Source organism: Alexandromys fortis, unplaced genomic scaffold (genome assembly GCF_014885135.2).
Source record: "Alexandromys fortis isolate MF-2015 unplaced genomic scaffold, M_Fortis_MF-2015_v1.1 scaffold_96, whole genome shotgun sequence".
Classification (NCBI taxonomy): Eukaryota; Metazoa; Chordata; class Mammalia; order Rodentia; family Cricetidae; genus Alexandromys; species Alexandromys fortis.
Window position 1 is genome coordinate 4122080 of NW_026068053.1, and position 21362 is coordinate 4143441.

Genomic DNA, 21362 nt, shown 5'->3' on the forward strand with positions numbered 1-21362 from the left:
GGCTTTCTAGCAGGCACCAGAGATTTCCAGTGACTCTGAATCTCAGCTGCTTCTAGGTGCAGTGCTGAGAGGGCACAATCTGTGCGAAGAGAGAGAGAGACCCCCGGAGGGGGAGGTGCCGCTGGCTCCCAGCGGTGGCCTCCCGGAGCCTCCGAATCGGGGCGGGTATCCCCAAAGTCCCACTGGGCACCAAATGTGGCGGTTTAGATTAATGAAGACCAATAGTAATAGATATTTGAACAACTTTAATGGAAAAACCAGACTCACGAAACCAAGGTTCCAGCGAAGTACCAGAAGCAGGAGTCTGTGCACCCAATTCATCAGTAAAAACATTCGCCCGAGGCGAGCCCACCCCCAAGGGGCGGGCTTATCCCTACAAGAGTTAGTCCCAGAATGGGTACAACATTACTTCTATGGTAGTGTAATAAGTCATCAGCCCAGCCCGGGTTCAGGAAAGTGAGTTAAGGGTGGATGTCGGGCGGTATGGGTCATTGCTTGCTGCTGGAACAGCAGAAGGCCGCAATACTCACTCCTGCTTTAAGGAAATAGTATGATCCATGTTAACACACTCTAGAAAGTGAAACATAAGAAGGAAGATGCATGCTTTTACTAATGGTTTTCTGAGCTTGCATCCATGAATTGACCTTGAATTCTAAGAGTAGCACTTGATATTTATTGCACCTTTCTTCTAAGCATATTAAAGTGATGTCACAGTGTTAAAACTCACTGCTGTACCATGAGTAGTAGCACAGTATTCCTTAAAGCTTCTCTAAATGAATTTCTGTGATGTCTTAACACAGATATTCAATGTCTGTGTAGGATATTTTCAGTCTTACAGCACTGACAGTCTCTAGTATTCCTGAAACTAGCAATGAATTATGTTGTCCAAACATCGCTGTAAACAAAAGTGTGATACTAGCCTCCATTTGATTTGGAAATTGCATCAGTATGGTATCAAATATTGATGTCTCTCTCTTTATTGTTTGTTTTTTTTCTTTGGTTGGTTTGGTTTGGTTGGTTTTGGTTTTGATTTTGCTTTTCCCCAGGGTTTCTTTATGTAACAATACTGGCTGTCCTGGAACTCACTTTGTAGACCAGGCTGGCCTTGAACTCACTGAGATCTGCCTGTCTCTACCTCCCAAGTGCTGGGATTAAAGACATGGACCACCACAACCCAGCTTGTTTTCTCTCTTTTTAACTTCACAGTTTTGTTAGAGGTTTGGTTTTAACTGCTCATTTCAGAAAGCACAGGCTAGCAGTTAATAGTTCTCCTTGCTAGGTATTATTTGTGTTGGGATAAACCACAGTCTAAAGTTTTATTTGGAAACAAAGACTATCTTGAGGTCTTGCGATAGAGCTCCGTGCTAGGGCACTTGTCCACAATGCACTAGACCCGGTGTCTCATGTGCACACACACACACACACACACACATTTCTGACTTACATATATAAAGCAATATTATTTGATTTGATATTTAAAATGGGAAATAATTTTAGTATATTTTAAAAACTCGAAAGAATCCATACTCATTTGGAATTCTATTTTTAGCTCTTATTTCTCTGAATTCTTTTATTCTTGCAGTTTGTTTTTCAAGGTTATAGTTAATGTTTGATTTTATAGTAGGTATCCTCATTAGTTTCTATTAGTTACTTACTCTTTGTTATGATGAAGGCCATGACCAAAAGCGATGTAGGGAGAAAAGGGTTTGTTTGGTTTACATGCCCAGCCATAGTCCATCTTTGAGGGAAACCAAGACAGGAACTGAAGCAGAGACCTTGGAGGAATATTGCTTAAAAGCTTGCTGTTCATGGCCTGCTCAACCTTATGCAGCCAGGACCGCCTGCCCAGGTATGGCCCTGCCCTCTCATGAATCAGCAAGAAATGTGATAGAGATGGTTTTATCAATTGAGGTTCTCTCTACCCAGACAACTTGTGTCAAGCTGACAAAAACAAACAAAAAGCTAACCAGGACTTTGACTGTGTTCAGAAGCCACATAAAAGTCCTTGACTTTTATCCTTTTTGAAAGTTTGACCTTAACTTGTGTGTTTATTTCCTGGGAGAATATCAGATTCCTTTCCCTTATGCTTTCTGATTAGTTAAACATGCAGAGTTTTTAACTCTAATCTAACAGGTTGTCAATTTCTTAATAAAGTTATTATGAAAGTAATAATGATTCATTGAATAGGGACTGAAAACATTAGTAGTTTTTCTTCCTCACAAACCAGACTGTTTGCAGAACATAGCTTTCAAAGGTGGCTCTTCCCAGTATGTGGTAATCCTTTCTAATTAAAGACAGGGAATTATGGCATTTAGTTCTACTTAATTGCGAATTGATTGTCAGTATTTTTCCTCTGTAGGAAGATGACCGAAAGCTGCTGGTTGGCTTCCTAGAGGATGTAATGACGCTGCTCTCCCTGTCTCATGCTCCTCTTGACAGCCTGAAGGCTTCTTTTGTGGAACTTGGGTAAAAACAAAATAGCTTACAGGTTTTTGGTTTTTTGTTGTTGAATTTTGGGGTGTTGTTTTGTTTCTTGTAAAAACATATCAAATAAAAAGATGTAAGATTCAAGAAACTAAAAATCAAAAAAAGAAGGGACGCTCCCAAATGATAGCAGCAGGAAATCCTACTCTAAGGGCTTAAAAGCAGGTGAAGAACACCCGTCCACATTGAAGCAGGGCAGTGGTTTCCAGAAAGGGGAGGATGCTTCAGCAGCTAGAGAAGAAGGTACTATAAGGCGCATGCATCTTTTTAAGGTGTAGGCAGCTTTCCAAATGGATGAATTAGATGAATGATGTTTTAAACCTAACCACACATCGTTGTCTTTAAGAGTTAAAATTTTACATTTTGAGTTGGTTTTGGTTTTGCTTATTTGAATATTCTTAAATATTTTGTAATTGATTTGTTGTGGGTTGTTTTTTTTTTATGAGATTGAAGGTACAGACTGATACTTTCTTTGAAGCTGGTAGAAAAATATAATCAAGTGCAGAGTTTAAAAAGTTGTTTCCTAGAAATGGAAAGAAACCTCAATTGAGAGCTAGTATCATGGATTCCTTATTCAGTTTTCTGTGGCCTGTTTGTCCTGCTTTAATCACAAGTTATGGTGACTGAAGTGCATATATCTCAGTCACTCTCTGTGGTACTAGAAATTAAATCTGGGCCCATACACATGCCAAACAAATGCTCTCCCACTGAACTATAACCCCAGTCTCTTTGTCTATTTCATTATTTAATTATTTATTTTCTGTTTGGCCACACAGAGTCTCACTTTGTTACCCCAGCAGACCTTGAGCTATAGCTCAGGCTACCTTTGAACTGGTAATCTTTCTACCTACCCTCCTGAGCAGCTGAGATACCGGCCAGAGCCACTAGGAGGTGTATTTATTAATAATAACATCTTCCATGAAGATGGGCTTCACTCTACAACCATGTGACAAAGCAGGCATATTGCTTATTCAGTTTTTACTACACCTGGGCAGCACTGTGCAGAATGTCCTGGCGTTTACTAGACCTGAGTAACACTGTGCAGAATGCCCTGGAGTTTACTAGACCTGGGTACCACTGTGTAGAATGTCCTGGAGTTTGCAATCCTTTGGCTTTTCACCTCCTATGTTCTGTCTAGAGGACTGGGCCACCACTCCTATTTTTATTTGTGATTTTAGTTTTCATGCTATGAAGTAGGTAAGAATTTCTGTGACAATTATAGATGCTTAGAGGAGTGTAATTTTGAATGTGGTTTACACTTATATAAAGTGACTTGTGTGAGATATTAGCTGTGATGTAATAAACTTATGTTTCATTATATGTTCTACCAGTGTTTTTTCATTAATATGTATATATGTAATAAATGTATACACACATAGATAGTGATTTTCAATGCATCAGTTAAGCATATGGCATTGACCTTAAGGTCATTTTTCCTGCAGGGCAAATCCGGCCTATCATGAGCTGTTGCTGACTGTGTTGTGGTACGGTGTTGTCCATACTTCCGCACTTGTCAGGTGTACTGCTGCCAGGATGTTTGAGGTATGCTAGCATTCAGTTCTCTTGGTGCTATTTGTGATTTCCTTTGGAAAGAGAAAGTTCTCTTAAGTTTTAAATGTCATGTATATGTGTGTGAGATAGATAGATAGATAAGTCATATATATATATGACATTGAATACTGTCTAGTTGTGAACTGTGTGATGGGGCAGAACTTTAACCTTGGCAAACTGAAGAATGTTTTCTAGCCTTATTGGTTCTTTAAATGTTATTTTCAGTTTCATTTCTCTGTTAAACATTATTTAAATTCCATCCTATTAAGTCTTTCTGAGTGTCCTTTCCTATTTACTGAGGTAAATGACTGCTCAGTATAGGGTATTAATTAAGTTGTAGTACTCTTTAATAGTAATAAAATGTAGTTATTTGAAATTTTCGTATTCATTTCACATATCATATCTGGAATAGGACCTTTAGTCATTAACTGCCTACAAAACTGTTCTATGATGTACCTAGAGTTTATTCACTTACTGTCTTCCCAAGTAATATGATAACTGAAAGTTGACCCATCAGATAGCACTTTATCCCATAGACATATGTACTTATTTTTAGAAGTTGAAGTCCTCAATTGGTTTAGTGTTGATACTTTTGAGTCTTGCCATAGGGCCAGGCTGCCTGGGTTCAGTTTCCATCTCTTCCACCAACTTTGTTACTTACTTTGTTAATTGTTGAACTTGTCTGTACCTTAGTTTCCTCATCTACAAAATGAAGATATAAAGATATAAAGTATCCTATTCGAATGAATTTTGTTAGTGTTCTGTAAGTTACTACTGTAAAGCCCTTAATAAGGTGTTGAACATAGGAGCTTTAATAAATGTTAGTTATCATGTCTCTGTTTTTCTAATTTGTGCTGTTACTTCACAAAATCATAAAACTATAAGGAACATAGATTTATGTAAACTAAAATTGTCCCTTTATGGCTGTGATTCTTTTTTTGAATTTAATTTTTAAATTATTTTTCACACAATATACTTCAGTAATACTTTCCACTTCCCCAGCTCCTTCTAGATCCTCTTCACCTCCTGCCTGACCAACTTAATGTTCTTTCTTTTTCAAAAATAAAAATTTAAAAAGCCAACAAAATAAACTTGAAAATTAAAACAAGCTTTAAAAAAAATCAATAAGACAAGAAAAATACCAAAAACAACAACAAAAAAAAAAAACAAAAAAAAAAAAAACAAAGCAAAAAGCAACACAGAGTCTGTTTTGTTGGGTGTTAGCCTGCCCATGGTTGGTGCATGTCCAGTGATGTTCCATTGCAGAAAACTTGTTTCCCTCGCCCGGCCAGGTATCAGCTGCAAATATCTTCTTGGTTAGGGAGTAGAACTTAAAATGCTTTTGAGAGGAATTAATTCAGTCTTCCGGAATTAAAGAATTTCTCTACAATTTAAGATAAATTTCAGTCGTAAGGATAGAATATTTCACATATTTAAAATATTTCTATATTTTTCTATAATTTTCTAAATTATTTCTATAATTTTTAATAACTATCAATTAGATTGATCAAGCCTAGACAAAAATTCACTTGACAAGGAAAATTAAAGTTTTGTCCTGTTTTGTTTTTAAGAACAGCTATAATCAAGAATTATTTGTTGAGATCAATGCCAGAGTAATTTTGATACTTTTTAATCTGTACAAGTTCCTTCTTGGTTTAAATAACTTTTGATTATTCAGTGTGCTGAAAAGCAAGCTTTACCATGAAAGATGAATTTCTTTGCTTGTCTCTATCTAGAGAAAAATGTAGCTTTTCAAAAGCTTTCATTAATACTCTCTTCATGCGGTTTTACTCTAAGGCCTGAAAACTTACTTCTTTCTCTTGACTGCTGATTTTAATACATACATATGCATCGTGTGAATGCAAAGACTTCAAATAAATGATAGCCTGCCCCCTTTTCACATTGGGTTTTGTTTCTGTGTCTGCCTGGTACGTGGCCTTTGGTTTCTGTGCTTGCAGTCAGTGCTTGTCTGAACACTGTACCTGTGTCTGCACCGTCCTCAGTGTCATTTCGTTTGATTATGAACTTCTGAGTCTAGTTTGACAGTAATTTAAAAAATTTTTTCAAGTCAATTATAAATTTAAGGAGTACTAGGTAGAAAGATGGATTAGCATTGAAATATAGTTTACTCTTATTTAGGGTATAATTTTACTGTCAGTAATCCTTATTTGGAGGAAATAATCTACCAAAAATTGTGTTAGATTCATGAGATGTTTTTTATATTAATGTTTTATAATTTACAGTTATGTCTGCTTCCTTCAAAATGAGTACATTAAAAATAAAACCGTAAGAAATAAGGACATTTAAAAATCATTTTTTCTTTTAGAAAAGTGGTATTAGGGCTGTGGTGAGGGTATGACTCAGTTACTAAAGCACTTGCCTAGCATGCCTGAGGTTCTGTGTTCTTTCCCAGGACCACATGGAATTGGGGGTGGTCGTGCACAAGTCAGGCAAGGAGATCAAAAGCATTCTTCAGTGCATAGTGAGTTCAAGGCCAACCGGGACTATCTGAGAGCTTACCTTAAAAGTCAAACAACAGAATAAAATGATAGAAGTGAGAAATGGGTATGCTAGGAACATAATTTGATATATTTTCTGGAATTTAGCACAAATTTAGCTTTATTTTTAGATAGCAGGACAAGGAGAACCCCAATGGGTTTGTTTTGTTCCTGATATTAAACAAGAGACTGTGTCTTACCTCATTTTGAAGAAAAAAATGAATGACATTCTTTTATAGGGAAAGCTTAGTGACTCTCATGTTAGTGACCTGGAGTGACAGGTTATAGAAAAGAACTTCACATAGCTGGTAAGTTAGTCATGAAGTAATTGAACTGTACCATTAGACATCAGTTAAGACAGGTAAGAATGAGTCATTCATTGTCTGGTTCTACTTTCGACTCAAAAACCCTGGACAAAAATCATTTCTTTTCTACGAGTCTCCGTTTCTTCATCTGTTAAACTTTGATAATGTTTGTATGTGCCTTACCAGACATTACCTTAAGGATTCCAGAGCGGTGAGAGATTAACTTGTCCTTTAAATCTCCTGCTTTGAGACTCAAGACAGCAGGCATCCATCAAGTTAGGCCTTGCTCAAAGTTTAGCCTTCTTATGATAACGAACAATTTGAATTCCTTGTCCTAGTTCTTCCTGCCTGACTATAGTAACATTAATATGATAACAAAATGTCTTTTGTCATTTTTCTCCTGCCTAATTATGTAGGCATTTAATAAATTATCTCAGAATGCCAAAATCAGTTCTGGAATGAATGTATTGATAAATGATTACAGATTATTGCAGAAATAAATATCTTCACATAACATCAGCTAAGCTTCTCATACTTTGTAAGAGGAGTATCAATGCATGCACCATGGCAATTTTGATATGGAATGTCCATAAGAACTCTGATCACACTACTACTAGTGAACAGATTGATTAGGATTTAGTAATAATTTATGCTTACATTCCAAAGCTGGGGACAAGGGATTGATATTCTATACAAAAACAAATGTATACTCTACTACCCTCGTGTTTACAATGTTGGTATGGTTACTAACAAAAATATTTTAATGACTGTTAGAGAAACATTTGTTTTGGTCATATTTACTCTAAAACTTATGTAAGCTTTTAGAAAATTAGAAAGCAAAAACATATTTAGAGGTAAACTACCAAATTTTAAATGATTTCTTTTTATAAAAATTATAATAGCTAAACTCATCTCTTGTATGCATATATTTACCTTGTACAATATTTCTTGCTTGCAAATTAATAGTACACTTGTCCTTTGAGTTGATGAGAAACTCAGCGTTTTCAGATGAGCAAACTAGTTTATTCTGTAATTCATCCAAGGCTAATAGTGGGTGAGAGCTGGAATTTGAACCCAGAGCTGATTTCCAGGTCTAACGTTCTAAGATATTATGTTGAAGTATATGTTTATTGCTCAGATAATAAGACTGTGTGAGAAGGTTGGGAGTTTATGTAGACTTCAATGTCCTCACTGTAGAAAGTCAGAAGCAGTTGATGGCTACAAGCCATTATAGTCTGCTTTTTAAAAGGCATATTTGTTCTTTGGTGATCATAATAAAATCATACCCAGTTGACTTTTAATAATTTTAGCTAGTTATATTGTTAATACAATATGTGTCTCTTTGTTTTAGCTATTTTCTTTTTTTAAGAGCTATAGTGACACAAGCCTTTAATCCCAGCCCAAGGGAGGCAGAGGCATGTGGATCTCTATTGAGTTTGAAACCAGTCTTCATATTGAGTTAGTACCAGGCAGAACTACAGAGTAAGACCCTAGTTTCAATAAAATCAAAAAGAAAAAGTCGGGTTTTGTTTTTTTGTTTTTTTTTACATTATATTTTAATTGAAGATGGGAATTGAATGTAGTCTTTGACCTAAAGGACAAACTTAGGTCAAATTCAGTTGGTGACAAGTCTCTTTTTGTGAACTGCTAGGCAATTTAAGCTTTCTTTCCTCCTAAGCCCTCTCTGCCTTGGTAAGCACTCCAGTAGCAGTATTTGCTTTGCTTCTAATTTTGGTTTGCTTTTGTGTTTTCTCTCTTTCTCTCTTTGTTCCTTTATTCTTCCCATGGCGCACTGTTTGCTTTCATGCACCACCTGTGAATACCCCCTGTGCTGACCAATCAGCTGTTGGTGAAGGGGGTGAATGAGACTCTGGTAGCTCAGAGGGTTGTTCCTGCTCTCATTACTCTCTCCAGTGACCCTGAAATGTAAGTGTTGGCCCTGCCTTCTATGTCCAGCATTCCTTTCTAAATGTGCCTGTCAAGAAATAACCATCATGCTGCTAACAGTCACTGCAGAATCTCTTGAAAATAGTGTGGCAGGCCATACTTGATTTGAAACTTTATCACATTGCTATTAGTACGTTGTTGGGGTTGTTTTTTAAGTCAGCCTCAAAATAAGCCTAATTCAGAGGCCATATAAAGAGAAAAAAGTATTTGCATTAATAATCAAGGAACACTTTCAAAACCAAAACAAGCTGATGGACTATTTCTTCTAAGCCAAGAAAGGATGCTCTGCTAATTTCACTAACAGGTTGTTGCCAGTGAGTGTAGTGGCATGAACCAAAGGCTTAACATTTTAATGTCTCATGTGGATGACTAAAGCAAGAAAGACCAGGGAGTCTGCCTGCCCATCCTCAGTCACAGCTAACCCAGTTCTCATTCCAGTTTACCACACCATTTTTTTATTGCATGTTGACTGGTTTACAGCTGACTCTTCGAGGCATGAGTGAAGCATTAGTTGACAAGCGGGTTGCTCCGGCCCTTGTTACCTTGTCCGCTGATCCTGAATTGTGAGTTCACAGACGGTGACCCTGAGTTATCCTGCCTGTCTCATTGAGCATTCTTCTTGGTCTGCTCTTTAAAAGTTTAACTGTCATTGCTAGACTAATGCGGGATTTCTACCTTGTACTTATTTTGATACATATGTTAATGATGATGCTGTGGTCTCTCAGGGAAGTCTCAGTCTCCTTCCTTTTTGATTTCTAACAGCTCTGTTAGGATTGCTACGATCCCAGCATTTGGCACTATTATGGAGACAGTTATTCAGAGAGAGGTAGGAAATGGACATTTGCTTATTACCTCTGTGCTGGTGATGATGACATATTTCTGATGGTATAACTGAAGGTGGGGCCAGAGAGCATTGGAACTTAATGGCAATTCTTAATTATTGATCAGAGGAAGATAAAACTTAAAAGCACCATAACCTAAACTAATTGTTTATTCTAAGAAACTGTTCCATTTCTGTATTAGTTTTTCAATTAAAAAATTAACTATAGCCTAGCTAGATATAAGTCAATCTATATACAATCTTTTTCTGTTTTGTTTTGTTTTTTAATGCAGTCTTACTGAATACCCTTGGCTGGTCTGGTACTACCTATATAGACCAAGCTGTCCTTGCACTCACAGAGATCTGCCTGCTTCTGCAGCCCAAGTGCTGGAATTAAAGGTGTACATCACCATGCCCAGCATACATTTTTGATTGCTAGTTTGAAGATGTATTTTGTCACAAAACATTGCGAAAACAAAGCTACAAATGAAGTAGAGAGGGCACCTGTAGCCTGACAACTTCCATTGATGCTACATTGTAAAATCCTCTAATAGCTTATATAGCTCTTTGTAGCTTGTACCACCATAAACCTTGCCTTGCCTGCCTGAGGTATTAACAAGCTTTTCGTCCGCAAAGATGATTTTGATTCTAAAACTGGATTTATTTCAAGATTTTTATGTTTTATGGAGACTCAACAACCATCCATCACTCCAGTTTCAAGGAATAAGATGGCCTTTTCTGGCCTCTCCAGGCACCAAGTGCACTCATGGTGCACATACATATATACATACATGGAAACACTCAGAGCCATAAAATAAAACTCCTTAAAAAAAAAAAATCATGTATCGCGATGAGTGTCAGGCCAGCAGTGGTGGCGCACGTCTTTAATCCCAGCACAGGCAGAAGCAGGTGGGTCTCTGCGATTCAAGGCCATCCTGACCTACAAGTTCCAGGACATCTAGGGCTATTACACAGAGAAACCCTGTCTTGAAAACCTTAAAAAAAAAAAATGAGCATTAGAATTTTTTCTTTTTGTCATACTAGACAGAAAAAAATCTTGTGGATTAGAAAATAAATCATTATGCTCACCAAAATAAGAAATTCAATGGAATTCCATTGTCTAAAGATTCTTATAATAAAAATTAAATTTTAGTTATAGAAAGAATATTTTTCCCCTTTTTTCTTCTATATTTCAACTGACAAAGCAACAGAAAAAACACGTATTTCTGCAACGCTTGCAGTCTTGGCAGAATTTCAACATGGCCTTAAGTCCTAAAATAAGATGTGTAGGAAATGTGACTAAAGGGTCAGTCACTGATGACTCACTGCTGCTAGGAGGAGGGCGATTGGTGCTCACGCTGATGTGAGAATCGGAACTCAGATACAAACTCAGAATTTTACCAGCCCTTCCTTACATAGTTGGTTTGTTTTTAATTTTTGTCAGGTGTGTTTTTATTGTTAATCTAAATTGAGAATTACTGCACAAACAATTACTGCACTATCATAGTTTTGCAGCATAAATCCACTGTGAAAGGTGATTTTCAGTCTGCTTATTGTTCACCATAACAGCACTACTCCATTTTTAATCATCTATATCTGATTTTAAGTTACTAGAAAGAGTGAAGATGCAGTTGGCTTCTTTTCTGGAAGATCCTCAGTACCAAGACCAGCATTCTTTGCATACAGAGATTATCAGAACATTTGGCAGAGTCGGGCCTAATGCAGAACCCCGGTTCCGAGATGAGTGTAAGTCCCCTTCATACCTGTTCCTGCATTGTGCCATCACAAGGGGCTTGTCTGGGCACCAAAACCTTGCTGTTCTTCATTTCTCACTTCATAAAAACTCTTCTTCAATTGATCCCAACACCAGCTGTAAATAAAACAGGAAGAGTAGCTCCCCACCTATAGTTACTTAAGAGACTTTCTTTTCTTTTCTTTTCTTTTCTTTTCTTTCTGAAACAGGGTTTCTCTGTAATAGCCCTGGCTGTCTTGAAACTCACTTTGTAGACCAGCCTGGCCTTGAACTCACAGAAATCCACCCACCTCTGCCTCAGGAGTGCTAGGATTAAAGGCGTGCACCATTGCTTCCTGGTTTAAGAGACTTTCTTAATCAAAGCTTTAGGGATGTGTTTGTGCTTAAAGTCACATTCTTACAGGAAGTTCACAGTCCTCCTGGCCATCAGCCTCATGCACAGCTCTGTTTTCAGCGTCAGTGTTTGGATCTGCATAGTGCTCTGCTGGCTCCTTTCTCTAGTTCCACATTCTCCTCCTTACTCTGGCCCTCGGCATTTATTACACTTTTTTGGGTGACATCGTCATTATCCCAAAGCATATTTCTGATCATTGTGATACTTTATTGTGCTTTTAGTGTCGGCAGTTTTACATGCTTCCTAGAGGGATAACTACTTAAGTCAGTTTCGGATCTACTAAAAAATGTATTCTCTAATAGGCTCTCTATTACATAGCCAGACTGATTTAAAAAAAAAAAAAAAACAGTTTTACAATCAGAATATCAGCAAAAAAAAAAAAAAATAGTCATTATTTGGAGTGCAGTGTCCGAAAGGCTTGTTGAGGGCGATAGCGCTATCCCAATTGTCAGGATAGTCTCTTCTCCTGCGGTGAGTACACCCAGCCAGCAGAAATCACAGAGTCCTAATGTTACAACACCACATTTGCATGTGCTTTAGTCAGAGCTCTGAATGTGTGGCCTGACATCACTGACAGAGTAGTTTCTTTGAGGGATGTGGTGAGTAAGATGGGTCTTTGGCCTATGCTATCTTGTTGTGTTCAGTCCCAAGCAGAGCATTATGTAGCCTGTTTGAATGCACTCACGGGGGAGATGTGGACGGGGAGGCTGTCTGGATTGCCATGAGCATAGAGTAGAGCCAGTTGTTTGCATGGGTCCATGGAGACGTTGTCCTTAGTTATTCTAGACCAAGGGTTATTTCTCAGAGCAAACATTATCTGTATATCAATGTCTCTTTAGAGTTTTTAAGAACTTTAAGAAGGAGACCTCCTATGTGAGTGTTATTCATGTAAACAATGCCTACCTATTAAGTGTGTAAGAACTGTGTGATAGGAAAGAGCAGGATTTGGTTTGCTTCCAGTAGTCCCGAAAGGTGTGCTCGGGAAGGCTTTAGTTGACTCTAGGTCCAGTTAACTATTGTCTCTGATATCTGATTGTCTCCTGAAAATATTTTTAGGGGGAAAAATTTTTGATCTCCCCACTTTGAACTACTTTCTTGTTCAAAAGGCTTTACCTTGAAAAATTTAATGCCAAATCTGTAAATAGGACTTACAGCGAAATTAAGCCCATATCAGAAAGAATGCAATATTCTTAACTATCCATCTTTATAGGTAGTTCTCTTTGGGTGTTTAGAGAAAAAGTAGAAAAATTGGAATAATTAGAATAATTATTTATCACTCTGTTCCTTAACTAATATTAGTTCTTTTAATAGCCCTTATTATTTCCCAATTTTTCATTAGATCTTTTAGTCTTGTATCTGTTTTAAAACTTGTTTGGGTGTGTGTGGGTGGCACCTGAATGTGTATCTGCACCACATGGGAGCCTGGTACCCGAGGAAGCCAGAAAGGGACATTAGATTCCAGAAACTGAAGTTACGGATGATTGTGAGCCCCCGTGTGGATTCTGGGAACCAAAGCCCCGTCCTCTGCAAGATAAGCAGTAGCAAGTGCTCTTGACCACAGAACCATCACTACAGCTACAGTCCCTTACTCCTATCTTAAACATTGGTTATTTTTCTAGAACACTCTTTAGTTTTTTATATCTAGCTACTTGTAGAGTATTTGCCTGCATATGTGTGTGTGTACAAGTGTACAGCGCACACGAAGGCTAGGCATCTTGTTAGATCTGGATGAAAGTGGAATTGTGATTGATTGTGGGCCACTGGTGTTGGGAATGGAACCTGATCCTCTGCTTATTTGTTGCCTTGTTTTTATTTCCCTCTTTTTAAGTGGGACTTCCTATAGCCTACTTTAAATCTCCCTCCTTTTACCTATATAGTTATGGGATTATAGATGTAAGCTGACTTACCAAGTCTGTGTTACTCATTTTAACAAAGACCGCTCAAAATGGACATTGTTGGTTGTTTTGTTGGGGGTTTTGTCATTATTTAGTGAGAAGCATGAAAACTGTGCTCACAATCTTTGTGTGTGTAGGAAACAGTTCTTCCAGAAGACATGCTTTTACATCAGACTCAGTGTAAACAAGGAAGAGGTCACTACAGTTGCTAGAGGGGTGTGTTCGCTAACCAGATAAACAATCACTGGTTCTGAAGCCATTCCTGCAGAAAACTGGCTTACTGTTGAGTCTCTGCCTAGTAAGAAAAAATCATGGGCATCCAAGATGATTGCTGTTATCACTTGTTTATTGTTTCCTAAGCCGTGGCTTTACTTTACAGAAGTTGTCTTTGAAGTTTCACTCTATTCTATCCCTTCAGTGACTAGAAATTCAGAGTGCTTTTTAACAGTCGGTTAAAGTTTGAGAAAGTGAAGATACTTGTTATATTGTGAGGAAATAAAATAATTTATTATTGAGAAGGGAAAAGGCATGCACCTCTTATGTAATAGCAGTGGTAACTAAGGAAACATGTCTAGGACCACAGCACAGTGCATAGAAGCTGTGTCTTGGTTCATTTGTTTATTGTTTTTCCATGGGGAGATTGGGAGGTGAGATGAGATCATTTGTACATAGTCCTCAGAACTAGACAGTGGTGGTAGTGTTATATTCTCTCTTAAGTCACAAATCACTTATTTGAAAAAGCATACAGTCTTGCCTAATAAGAAAGAGCAAGCAAAGGATGGTGGTAAATGTTTGAAAGCATCCAGTATTAAAATGAAATCTTATAAATCATAATAATAATTGTGCATTGTAAAATAGGAGGTTTGTGTACACATGATTGGAATAAAATGTAACAACCTCTTTTTTTCCTTTTTCAGTTGTTATACCACATCTACATAAATTAGCCTTGGTGAACAACTTACAAATTGTAGATTCGAAAAGGCTGGACATCGCGATCCATCTTTTTGAAGCCTACAGTGCACTGTCCTGTTGCTGTATCCTTGCTGTGTTGAACTGTAGCTGACTGTGTATAACCCACCGTATAGTAAAGAACATAAGAACAGAGTGGACTTCTTTGAAAGTTTGGGTTCAACTTGCCATACCTGTTTTACTCTAGCTATCTCATAATCTTTAAAGGTAGTTTTTAATCCTCTGTATACTTCACTATATAGTGAGCAAGAATGCAGGACAGAATGAAGTTAGGCTTTCATGTTCTGGTATACAGTGGAACACTATGAAATGTCACTCTGGAGAAGTCCAGGGCCAACACGGTAGTCATCTCTAGTAACAGCTGGGAGAGAAACATTCTCAAGGCCCATTATCAACCCACTAGATTTTAAATGATTAAACTAAGACTTAAAGACTGCAGTGAGAACTTCTGCTTTCCATAGTTACAAGCAAAATTGAACTGGAACGTAGAGCTTTGACTGTCCTGTTGAGTGTTCTCTCTATGCTATGTTTAGTAAAGTAAAAGTAGGAAGGAAGAGAAGCCTCTGGCTCTCAGTAAAAGACAGCAGAGTTCAAGAAAGGGAACTAAGAGATTGGGAAGGGTGAAAAACTGAATTCTCAACAGAACCATGGAAATGCATGTTAGACAAATAAGGAGAGAATTATCATCTTGGCCCACAAAAAAAAAAAAAAGTAATTAAGCCTCCTAGTGATTCATAGGGGAAACGAGGTGACAGGAAGTGTTTCAGAGCACCATGGTTCTGTGTTGTATGCCAGGTCACAGTCCTCAGCAGAGGGGACAGCCATTTCAGTTAGAATAAATGTGCTCTCGAGTGCCACAGACACTCATTAGTCCTGGAATTGGTCTTTTTAAATTGGCGTGTAACCATGGAGGGTTGCTTTTGTTCAGAATAAATTAAGTTGTAAATGATGTCTATTGGGGAGCTGTAAGGCCCTCTGGAAATTAAAACTTAGAAAGTTGGGTGCACTGATGAGTTCATTTTATTTTGAAGATTGATTACAAATGATCTATTTATGTGGATGGTGTAAGCCATGCTTTTTAGAACAGGCTAGATAGTCAGCAGGGATCTAATACTTTAGTTTGATAACTTAAGTGTCCATTTCCTGTATAAGCTTTGTTCCACTAAAAGCAGAAGTCATTATCCCTCCTGATTCATCTTGTTGGATTTTCAACCTCGAGAAGATAGAGGAAGCAAATGAGGAACTGCTGTTGTGAGTTTGCAAGGAGAACTCTTCTTATGGAGAAGTGACAGGACCCTGGCCAGAGAGCTGTGATGGCCTGAGAATTAGAGACTCAGCTCTGAAAGAATTTGTTAGAAAGTTAAGCAAAACTCATGTGTAATCTAGATTAGCTAATGGAGTTTATAATGGAATATGCCTGAAGGAAAAGGGGAAAATCCAAGCACAACTTTAGCTCCATAAAACAGAATTTCTAAAGAAAAAAGTAGTGATTTTTGAACATAGACATTTACACAGAGCAATTATCAGTGTTGTCAGTATGTACAGACTATTGCTGGGGTAATGAAGTCAAAAGGCCTTTGCCAGGACAAGAAGGGGAAGAGTCATATAAGAGTAATACCTGATCAAGTACTCTGTTTTCTATGACTTGCACCTTACTTGATTCAAGAGTGTGCTCACTAATAAGGTCCCATTGCCCAGAACTGACATAGGAAAGTTACATGTAACGCTGGGCCTAACAACAAATTAGAATGTTATGACAGGCTTGAAGGACATTAAAAACCCTTCAGGCTAGAGAGTAGTGCTTAGAGGTGAGGAGAAAATTTGACAGGGTGTGGCAAGAAGAGATGAATGAATGCATGTGGGTGCACTGGAGGCCAGAGGTTAATGTTGGGTGACATTTACATTGAGGAATTTTAAAGGGAGTTATGTAGAAAGAAGGTCACAGACTGTATTTAAATGGACAGCGACAGGTTTTGTTTAGAAGGAAACTTTATCATAGATCTATGTAAAAAGCAGGAGTATCATAGGAAACTCTGAATGTCGTCTCTTGGCAGTCAGGTACTTGATCATTTACTAAGGTAGAAGTGGCTTTAGAGTCAGATAGGACTGAGTGGTATGTGTATGTTCAGTCCTTGAAAGGTTGTTTAATTTTTATGAGGAAAAGGCTGGCCCCATTGTGAGTAGAAAGAATAACTTCCCTATTTTCTATAAGTCCAGCCGTCCTGAGCCTCTGTGCCCATGTTTCCTTATATCACTCTGCTATCCAAAGGTCACCACAGTTACATCCTGGAGGTACTTTCCCAGTGTCTAGAATACAAGACTGCATCATGATTAGGCTGCAGCACATACCCATGTGGAGGTCCGAGGACAACTGTCGGAGTTGCCCTCTCCCACCTTCACGCCACTGCCAGAGACGGAACTCGGATCGCCTCCAGTTTGTGAACAGGTGCTTTTACTCACTGAGCCATCTCGCAGGCCCCATGCGCATTTTTAATACCTATTAAATTTATAACTTATGTATTATAGGAGCTTTGTTTATGAGCATTGTAACCATTTTCAAGGAAATGGTAATATAATTCCTTTTTCTCCTAATGAAGCGCATGGTAATTTTTTTTAATTAAGCCAGTTTAATAAAGGAACTCATTTACTTCATTTTTCACTGGGACATGATGCAGTATTAAACCAGAGCTAGAATAACAATATTCCAGAATTAATGTGAATTTATAAGATGAATTTATTTTCTTGAGAAATGCACCTGGTTTTCTATTCTTTTGAATGTGGAGATGATCAACTAAAACTCAAAGATTATCAGGACCTAAAGTAAACTGAATGTGCTGTGTGGTTCATTCTGGACCAACAGAAAGTCATCTTAGCTGGGCAGTGGTGGCAAACACCTTTTATCCCAGTAGAGGCAGAGGCAAGCAGATCTCTGTGAGTTCAAGGCCAGCCTGATCTGCAAAGTGAGTTCTAGGACTGCCAGGGCTACACAAGAAACCCTGTCTTGAAAATCCCACGTCACTGGAGAGACGACTTAGTTTAGAGCACGGACGACTCTGCAGACTGTTCGTGTTCAAGTCCCAGCACCCAGGTGATGGCTCAAGTTCCAGGGGATCTAATGTCCCTTTCTGCCTTCCTCGGACACCAGGCACACGAGTAGTCCACACACAAAATGAAATTATTTTAATTAAAAAAGAAAGCAAGCAGGAAAATCTTGTATGCCTTAGACAAGTTACTCAACCTAACGTGTCCAAGTGTGTTGACCCTGGCTGTGCTGCCGTTTGCATCCACAGTGCACAGTGGGTCTCTGAAGAAGCTCCTCAGCATTTCTGATAATGAATGTACATCTTTTTCTAAATGTTTGCATTTAGAAAATCTTTTACAACCATTAAAAGTAATAATGTTATGAGCAACTTGCCTTTATCGGTTTTTTACATAACTTTCAGCTTAGCTGTCATGAAAATATTTTTATGTATGCAAGTGCGTGTGCGATGTGAAGGCCAGAGGTCAACCTCAGGTGTTGTTCCTCAGGAACCCTCCACCTTACTTTTGAAGACCGTGTGTCTCCCAAGTTTTCTGCTGTCTCTACCTCACTGGGGCTAGGACTGAAGGCACACCATTGTGGGATTGTAGGCACACCAATGTGGGATTGTAGGCACACCAATGTGGGATTGTAAGCACACCAATGTGGGATTTCAGGTATATTATTGTGGGGTTGCAGGCACACCATTGTGGGATTACAGGCACACCATTGTGGGATTTCAGGTATATTATTGTGGGATTACAGGCACACCATTGTAGGATTGCAGGCACACCATTGTGGGATTGTAGGCACACCATTGTGGGATTGTAGGCACACCATTGTGGGATTGTAGGCACACCATTGTGGGATTGTAGGCACACCTATGTGGGACTGCAGGCATACCTTTGCACCAAGTTCTGAGGTGCAAGTTAGGTTCTCATGCTTATGCAGCAAGCACTTACCAACTGAACCTTTTCCTTGCCCACATAATTGAATGTTCTATGCATTATTTTATTTATATGATATTTAATAAAGTTATGGAATGTTAGAGATAGCACCAACATAAATAGATATGTAAGAATAAACCTAGGCGGGTGTGTCTTGGCATCAACCTTTCCTGCGAAGGTGACGTTTATACAAGAAGCCTGACTGGAGAGTTTGCTATACTGAGGCACTATCTAAAAGGCTTCTTTCTATGTGATCTCTTCTCTGATGGACGCTGCTTGGTTTTTGTTTTGTTGTTGTTGTTGTTTTTGTTTTTTTCTTTTCCTTGACTACCTTTCCTCAGTCATTTCAGAGGATTTAATGGTAAATCACTTTTTACCCGGCCTCAGATGTTTACGGACTGACATGGAACATCTATCTCCAGAACATGAGGTAAGTCCTGTGCCTAGCAGCACCAGGTTCCTGGGATTTACCTTATCCTGTACTCACTCTTTTCTCCCTGTGAGGCTTATTACGACAGCCATGCGTAACACTGCTTAGTCTAGCTTGGCATTATTTTATGAATGCATTTACTAATTGTAATGCTGCAACAAATTCTTTAACATTTTGAGCCTCTATAATTCTCTAAAGTAGGGATAACACAAGAAGAATTTAATATGGAAATCTCTATGGGATATTTTATCTGTTACATGTAACGATCTTTGACCACTAACTTTCTTTAATTGAGTTCTTTCCCTATGTGTCACTTATTTCTAACTCTGTGTCTTCCAGCTCTTTGTACCTGCTCCTGACTTCCACACTGTCAGCATGTAGGCTTTTTTGCATGCCAGAGCCTTGGCCCAGTCTCTTCCCAGGGTCCCTAACACTCTGTCCTCTTCAGGTTTTTAGAATGGCTTGGACTGTGATTTGTAGCATAGTATTTGACAGTGTTAACTGTATCTCACTAGAGTGACTTTTCTTATCAGGTTATTTTAAGTTCCATGATTAAAGAATGTGAACAAAAAGTAGAAAACAAGACTGTCCAAGAGCCTCAAGGGTAAGAAATTTATTCTTTTTTAAGAATTTAAAGGTTAACCTGAATTTTTCTGTCTAAATTTAATATCTATGGGTATAATGTTTTATTTTGTGTTGTTTTATAGTCACTTATTTGGAAGACAAGAAAATTATTCAGGCCAGGCATGATGGTGCATCCTTTAATCCTAGCACTTGGGAGGCAAAGGCAGGAAGATCTCTGCGAGTTCAGTGCCAGGCCAGTCTGCATAGTGATGTCAAGGGCAGCCAGGGCTACGTAGTGAGACCTCTCTTGGAAGAAAGGCAGGAAGGATTGAACCAATCATGAGAAATACTTAGGGGCTTTAAGATTCAAATCTCTACCCTGTCTTTGTACCTTCCCTCTCAGTATTATATGCACTTAGAGCTAGGGGTGTGTGTGTGTGTGTGTGTGTGTGTGTGTGTGTGTGTGTGTGCGTGTGTGTGAGAGAGAGAGAGAGAGAGAGGCACATACATGTGAGGATCTGAGGAAGACTTGCAGGAGTCTACCATGTGGGTCCAGAACTTGGGTTTTCAGGCTTGATGACAGGTGCCTCACTTACTGAGTGATCTCTCCAGTCCCCAGCCTAGGAATCTTTAAAGGCCTCCTGAGACATTTCTGTTTGCTACTGGAGTGCTTATAATTTGTTACAGGAGTGTTCACATGTGGGGATATTCTAGCCAAACTAATAGAATTCAAAGATTCAATGAATTATGGATTCAATTCAAGTTAGAATGTTGAACATTCAAAAAGGGGAAGAATTTATATATGGGTTCATGTACTGTATTTTCAGTAAAGAATTCCGGTTTTGTGCATCTAATCATAAGGAAAGCTCACGCACAATTTCCTTTGAGGCTGACTGCTGAAATACTCATTTTATTCCATCAGTCATGAATTCTCACACATATAAATAGGCGCATACACCTGGAGCCAGTACACATAAGTCTTTTGCCTCTGTAAAGTATTTGGAACTTTTCTTAACCTCCTATGATAAAAAGAGAGCTTCCCCACCCACTCCCAAGACTCTGCCTCCTGCGTGCTGGGTTGCCAGTGTACACCACCATTCCATCTGAAGAATAAATGAATTCTACAATGAGGCAAGTTGAACACTTGCAGCTTGCCACACGTTGACCTTTATTTGTTCATACACATTCCCTTATTTAATCCTCAGGACATTTTACAGTAGAAACTACAAGCTGTGCGCTATAGACAAGGAGCAGAACCTATAAGATCTAAAGCATCTTCATCAAAACCACAAGGCAGTAAGCTGGTTTCCTGTCTGTTGCAGGACGCTTGTTGGGGCACTTAAAAAAAAGTGCTTGATCAGGGTTCTCTTCCTGTTAAGCAGTGTGATAATAAGCCATCTTTCATAGTCATTCAGATTGTGTTTATTTCCTGCACACTAGGCTGCTGTAAAGGAAAGAAGAAATTAATTTGAAGACAGTTAATTGAAGTTAATGCAGCTAGTTGTTCAGAACACAGACACACACCCTGAAAGGGAATAGGATTGTTATCACAGTGCAAACCTCGCTGTGATATAATTTGCTCATTTTGGGAATAGGTAGTACCCGTGTTCCAGTTGTAAGAACTGAATGAAGTGGCTGAGCAGTTGTGGTGCACACCTCTAATCCCAGCACTTGGGAGGCAAGGCAAAGGGATCTCTGTGAGTTCAAGGCCAGTCAACAAAGTGAGTTCCAGGACAGCCAGGGCTACCCAGTGAAACCCTGACTTGAAAAACAAAACAAAACAAAA

The 21362-nt window shown here is 38.6% G+C and overlaps 1 protein-coding gene across 7 annotated transcripts in view; it reads left to right on the forward strand.

The window, feature by feature from the left end:
• The window catches only part of Relch (RAB11 binding and LisH domain, coiled-coil and HEAT repeat containing), an 89464-nt gene that overhangs the window by 65692 nt on the left and 2410 nt on the right, over positions 1-21362 (forward strand). For 4 of the 7 annotated variants that reach the window (XM_050119732.1, XM_050119729.1, XM_050119731.1 and 1 more), the window contains 8 exons: positions 2360-2466; positions 3927-4026; positions 8682-8764; positions 9548-9611; positions 11213-11351; positions 14565-14681; positions 18924-19012; positions 19546-19616. In XM_050119732.1, coding sequence (XP_049975689.1) covers positions 2360-2466; positions 3927-4026; positions 8682-8764; positions 9548-9611; positions 11213-11351; positions 14565-14681; positions 18924-19012; positions 19546-19616 — 770 coding nt within the window. Of the gene's footprint in view, positions 1-2359; positions 2467-3926; positions 4027-8681; positions 8765-9265; positions 9349-9547; positions 9612-11212; positions 11352-14564; positions 14682-18923; positions 19013-19545; positions 19617-21362 lie in introns of those variants that run through there. The other 3 variants (XM_050119730.1, XR_007588272.1, XR_007588273.1) reach the window with 3 other exon arrangements.